The following is a 6,338-nucleotide window of genomic DNA, read 5'->3' as shown; positions in this document are numbered from 1 at the left end:
TCAATGAATATCTAGGGAAGTTCAAGAAGACGCGTTCAGGAGAAGATGGATGTCCAGTTTTTGAAAATAAGATGCAAATTAGAGTTTTGCTTCCCTGTAACTGGTCAGTTGGCATTTTCTAATAAATAACTCCGCAGCGAAGGACTTCCTTCGCGGCGGCCCAATCCATCTTCCGGCCGTATCCAGGGCCGCCTACGCCTGGCCCCTGAAGAGGGTCTTCAGCGCCGCCAACTTACTCCGGTCGGTTTCCATTTCAGCAGCCACCGCAGCCTCCTCAAAGCCCTCCAGGAAGGTTCGAACATCCCCATCCTCAAAGGGTTGCGGCTACGGGATCTTCATCCTTATCCTGGTCACGGCATGAAATGAAAGGAAGAAGGCCTTCGCTGCGGAGTTATTTATCCAGAAATGCCAACTGACCGGTTATAGGGAAGCAAAACTCTAATTTGCATCTTAGTTACAAAAACTGGACACCGATCTTCTTCCGAACGAGTCTTCTTGAACTTTCCTGGAGATTCATTGACTCCAATCATTCCTCGCTCAAATCCAAGCAAATGTTACAAAGCGACTCCACAAATTCCGCAACAGATCTCCCCTGTGCACGAGACGCAAAGCGAAATTCCACGAACAACACATACTACTCGCGTACCTCCCCATCAGTGGTATCACCGTTACACTGATAATAAATAAACTGACGGGTCCAATCACAGACAACTTTTCCACTGTGTGTTGCTTATTTGCGCCGTCGTTGTCATGTTTTGGGGCCGTTTGTTATGCAGTATCCAATTGGTTTACTGTTCACCTAAAGCAGTCGATTTCGCCCTCTCTGGCTGTGTTGTTGTCGTGTCTGCCAACGGAGTGAGCGTGTGTTTAGCGTGTTCAAAGCGGGCCGATCCGTTTCATCAAAACTATCCCTCGTTGAACACAGTTTGCTCGGATTCGCACGATGGGACTCGAGGTCCGTTGACGTTCCAAGTCTGACCTGCTTGAGAATGAGGAAGCTATAAAGATATTGATTCTTTGCTATGATGCTCACGCTTTGATTCGGATTGGATGGGAACCATCAGCAGCAATCAATAAGGACACATCGCACTTATAGTTAGGTTACTGTGGTGTTAGCAAGATGACCGATTCCTCCAGGCCAATCTGACATGACTGAGCATTTCGGAAAACACATCTTCTATCGCCTTCGCTATTTAGTGCAGCTCACTCCAGATCGAAGGGCAGAATTTGCTCTCCGCTTCGGTTATTTTTATACACTATTGTCGCTTAATACGGCTGAATTCTGTGGAAGGATAAACCGAATTCGTGAGAGTTTGATACAATCAGCACTACTTGGTATTTGTTTCACTGCGTCCCTATCTTTTTTCGCGGTCAGATGTGCACAACAAAGCAGTACAGAGAGAGAGAGAAACCAGCTGAGCAGCACTGTCATCCTCCGAAGGGATCTCATACCTCCATTCTGCTGGAGCTCACTCCTGTTCATGGAATCAAGATTCAGTTGACCAATTCAGACGGTCAATCGATGGACCGGGTTATAGAACCAAATAAATGCCATTACTTTCACTTGCTCAGGAACTGAAGTTGTTTTGCCACTGCGGCTTGGTAGACATTCACGGTTACCTGTCCCCAATCTGGGATTATGATTTCCCAATCACGTAACGGTCAGATGCATTCTCACTAGCAGTTTGCCGCCCCCCTCAGAACTAACACCAAAGGGTGAGCTGCTCAATAAGAGGCACCGTGCTGCCCTGGGTACTGTTTTCAGTATGTGGAGTTTCGGTTTTTTCGTGGAGACTTCGCCCTGTGAGAGGAGCCAATCTATGCTGAAAAGCCGACAAGCACTGTACAGCTGTTTCATCCTTATTGAGAATCAGTGCGCATCCCACGAAACTCCGGAGAGTCTTGAACCCGTGACCTCCCGGCTAGTAGTTTGAACACTCAACAGTTCGGTCGCGGGCGGCTATTCAGCAGTGTGATTAACTCGCACTCAGACAGCATATACCGCTGTTCATCCTTCCATCACGGGATCCACATCACGTGGTCACACGTGTTGACTGGCTGCTGAAGTAACGACTTCTAGGATGGAAGTTTCACCCATCGAGTGAAGTTTATTCTTCCACCGAGCTACTTATAATTTGTTGGTAGTGTGAGGAGAAACAGTGCTTCTCGGCTTTTCAGCATAGATTGGCTTCACTTAGAGGACGAAATGTCCTGGGTACTGTGTACCATACACAACTGACTTTATTCTTCTCGTGAACCGATACTTTTTCACACAACACCCCCAACTGTTCCTTTTCTCTCAGGCAAACGTGCAATTAATAAATACGATCTTCGTTGGGCCAAACAAATCGTGGGCACCATATACTCGTTGTGGTTCATGTTATTACCTACCTACCTGGCCTCGTTGCACATGTACGCATCGGAGCAGCAAAAGGCACAACCGAACGAACAGGAGGACCAGGACGAACCCATGATTACTCTGAACAACTGCCTATCAGAGGCAGTTCAGCTTGCCGCTCGCCTGACCAAGTACGACATGGTTGGACCGGATCAGGTAACTACCGACTTGTCCTTGTCTCCGGTCGTATTGATTTCCACAGCCTACTCACAGTTCGTGACGAGCTGGTCTGATTATGCCGTGATGAGTGCCTCTCCTTTGAACGCACGGCTACGATGTTGAAACCTGAGGTCCCAATGTGTTGTTCCAATTTTTGGTGTGTTTGTCCCTCGCTCCCTGGTGCTTCTCTCACATTGTCCATGTACTGTTCGTCAAAAAAAATGCGCGTAGGCCGTTTGCCATTGGTATGCCTGTTCAAGTAGGTTGCATACTTCCACAGGAAGTATGCAGGAAGTCCATTGAAGACTTTTTGGAATGTTGTCACGTCAAGAGCATAGTAGAATACATGGTATAATATAGTACATAGTATAGCAGAGTATATCCATCTCATCAATCATTCTGATTCGAGTTAGTGTGTGATTATGTACCGTGTCTTGTCGTGGATCCTTTCCGTTTCAGCCCATATCGCAGCGAAACACCTCACGTAAGGCATTGCGAAGCGTGAAAACCACACGTTTGGTGAACTCTAGCCAGCCTCACTGCCGGCTTCACTGCTCAGTCGGACACATGTCATTTTGAACGTTGCTTTTCCGGGATCATGTGCTTCCAGGTTATTTTCCGTGAGCATTCGTCTACTCTACCCATCCTTCTTTGGCTAGTCTGTAGCTAGTTCACTCGATCCCCTTTGAGAAACAGTTCAATCAGTTGCTGGTTCAGTACATCTGTACCGCGTGGAGATGCACATGACTACGTATCCACTCTACTTTCAAACACCCGTAAAGAGGAAAGTGCATTTAGTCCGCATTAGGAGAATGGGCGCCTGAACGATCGATCGAACAGTATGACGGACCCGCCGGGGGTGTTCCAATGCCCATAAATCAAAAGTACTGGCCAGCTGGCGTGACAAGTTCGCAGGAGGTCTTCACTTTAGCAGTCGGTTCTCCGTAAGAACGTGCAACCCGCTTTCCTGTGCATTCCAACAATCACATTCATTTTTTGACGAGCAGTTTAGTCTGTTGGCAAAAGTCCACTGTCTGTTATAAGCCCGTCGCGTCAGATGTTGGCGTTCATCATTCTCTTCAAGTGTCATAGTTGAAAATAGTGCACTGGCCCCTCGAAAGAAATACCCCCTTACATAGCCCGCAGCAATGTCCCACGTCAGCAACAAATTCACATTTGACCTCACAGAAGGAAAGGTCAAATGCTCCGTTTCATCCTTGTGAAGGTGGGTGTACCAGATACTGCGCTGGTTATGCTCAATCACGTGAATGAGGTAGGAAGCGGAAAATGGGGGAAAACACGTAAACGACCGTAGATCCAGGCATTCAGCATTTGGCTCAACGTCTATTCAGGTAATTAGTTGATCATGACCGGTTTAGTCTTGGATTGAGTACTGCTCAGTTTAGGTGTGCCTGTAGACGCGAAGAATGCTGTTCCGGGTGAATGATGAACCGTCCCTGTTGAGTCAATTATTCATTTGTCAGACCGCGTGCGAAAATTCGGGAGAAACATAAACAACCCGGCATTCTGATGGAATTTTCCAACCACGCCTACGTACGATTTATAACATCATTGTTTCTCAGTTTTGCAACCAAACGCACTCGTTGTCCCAACAATCGGTTACCTTCCTTCCGACTCCTTGGAGTATTCTGATTCACGTCTCAATGTTTACAAGAGAAGCCACTGTAAATGGTTGTGTTGTTGTTCTCTTTTGATTAAAATGATGGTAGAGTGCATAATTATTTGTCACGTGACTTGGAGCAACAGTCAGTGTTCTTGTTCGGTGCCGTTTCAGGAAGACGCATTTTTGCATGTTGGTCTCATCCTCATGCCATTTAAACTTACCATATTCGCCCATCTTGAAGCTGTTTGCGGCGATAACATCAAATAGTGTAGAATCTCCCTCATCGGTGGCCATGTCGCGTGTTATTGTCCACCTGTAGGCTTAATGAGACACTTCTAGTTGAGTCCAAATCACAGAATTTGCGGCCACGAGCTCAATTCATCTTGAGCATAAGACACTCAAGGTGTCCAGACGCTGAGCACACTAATTCTGGACCAGTTTCCTGTCGTCGGTGCATCCCTGTCAATAGGTACGTTTTTTTTGCATCTCACGCCACAAACCCCCACAAACTTATCGGTTTTCCCCGCTTCTCTCTGCGTGTTTGACCACTCAGGTAATGGAGCGTATCCTCCTCGTATTGATGCATGTTGGTCTCATCCTCATGCCATTTAAACTTACCATATTCGCCCATCTTGAAGCTGTTTGCGGCGATAACATCAAATAGTGTAGAATCTCCCTCATCGGTGGCCATGTCGCGTGTTATTGCCCACCTGTATGTCCAATGAGACACTTCTAGTTGAGTCCAAATCACAGAATTTACGGCCACGAGCTCAATTCATCCCGAGCTCCTCTGAATTACGTGTAGCATAAGACACTCAAGGTGTCCAAACGCTGAGCACACTAATTCTGGACCAGTTTCCTGTCGTCGGTGCATCCCTGTCAATAGGTACGTTTTTTTCGTATCTCACGCCACAAAACCCCACAAACTTATCGGTTTTCCCCGCTTCTCTCTGCGTGTTTGACCACTCAGGTAATGGAGCGTATCCTCCTCGTATTGATCTATCAAAACCGACCTCCAGACATCTCGATTCCGGACTTTTTGGAAGAGGTTGACTGGAATGATTCCTCTTTGGGATTGGTGAATCATGTAAGCGATTTCCTCTCCTCTTCGGTCTTGAAGACATATTTACATCTCGGTGAACTTTTCGGATTGACAGTCATGTATTTACGTCCGAATGTACATGTGTATATTCAACTTAGTTGCTGGGGTCTAGAACTACGTATCTAAGTCATGCGGATAGATTCACGATGGCTTGACGTAGTCGCGTTTGCGTTTTGTACTCGAGGATGCTTGAACTGCTGATCAGCATCTCTGTCACATCCACAAACCCGAGGAATGTGCGCCGTCGGCATTGTCCCTCCCCCCGTGAATCGATGGCTGCGTCAAGCGTAGGCGTATACCTGTGAACATCCGTGTGGAGATGAAAACGTGGATTGGATAACCGAACGACGTACCAAAGTGCCCCGCTTTCTGTGAGTCAGCCTCATGGCAGAACACTGCTTGAAAAATCTGGCTTAACTGTTCATCAAGAATAACTCCGTCTTCGCTAGAGGGATTGACTGGCAATAAACTGGAATTCAGCGAAAAGAAAGTTCCGTTGAAACAGAGTTCTGTTTGACTTCTCTAAAGGTGCACCCAAGTTCTTACAGGTTTTGATTTTAGCGAAGTATCTATTCTGGCCGGTCATCTGCGTACCATCTGCGAGCATATCCTTTACAGTTCAAGGAGAATCACCGGAGATTGTGGAAAACTTTACATACTTCGGTAGTTGTATTAGCTCTGACGGAAGTGTGTCTGATGAAGTCAATGCAAGAATCTCAAGGACTCGAATCACGTTTGCTAATTTGTGTCACTTGTGGCGTCAAAAAGGCATGTCGCTGGATCTCAAAGGTCCTATGTATCAGGCTACAGTAAGCAGCAAGCAGATAATGTAAAGCGTTTTCAGGTTTTCGACCACCGATGCCTCAGAAGCGTGGCCGGTTTTGGATGGCGTCAGCGTGTTTGTAACGAGGTGATTAGAAAACGGGCATTTGGCTATGTTGCAGGCACTTCAATCCAAGGAAACATCCAGCATCATCGACTACGATGGCTCGGTCATGTGATACGCATGCCGAAACACCGTCTACCGAGACGAGTGTTGTTCTCCGTGCCTCCTT

General features: G+C 46.9%; 2 protein-coding genes across 2 annotated transcripts in view; one reads left to right on the top strand and one right to left on the bottom strand.

Moving 5' to 3' along the window:
- T265_05233 (hypothetical protein) overlaps positions 1-6,338 on the top strand; it is a gene marked incomplete at both ends in the record, with an annotated part of 79,848 nt that overhangs the window by 52,155 nt on the left and 21,355 nt on the right. Inside the window, 2 exons of the mRNA XM_009170188.1 lie at positions 2,304-2,554; positions 5,152-5,268. Of these exons, the coding sequence (XP_009168452.1) occupies positions 2,304-2,554; positions 5,152-5,268 (368 nt within the window). The remainder of the gene's footprint in view (positions 1-2,303; positions 2,555-5,151; positions 5,269-6,338) is intronic.
- Positions 4,669-4,872, bottom strand: T265_05231 (hypothetical protein; the record flags this gene model as incomplete). Its single annotated transcript, XM_009170186.1, has 1 exon — positions 4,669-4,872. The coding sequence occupies one exon, from the start codon at positions 4,870-4,872 to the stop codon at positions 4,669-4,671; it is 204 nt and encodes a 67-aa protein (XP_009168450.1).

This window comes from Opisthorchis viverrini (assembly GCF_000715545.1).
Source record: "Opisthorchis viverrini unplaced genomic scaffold opera_v5_95, whole genome shotgun sequence".
Lineage (NCBI taxonomy): Eukaryota > Metazoa > Platyhelminthes > Trematoda > Opisthorchiida > Opisthorchiidae > Opisthorchis > Opisthorchis viverrini.
This window is presented reverse-complemented; position numbering and strand designations above follow the sequence as displayed.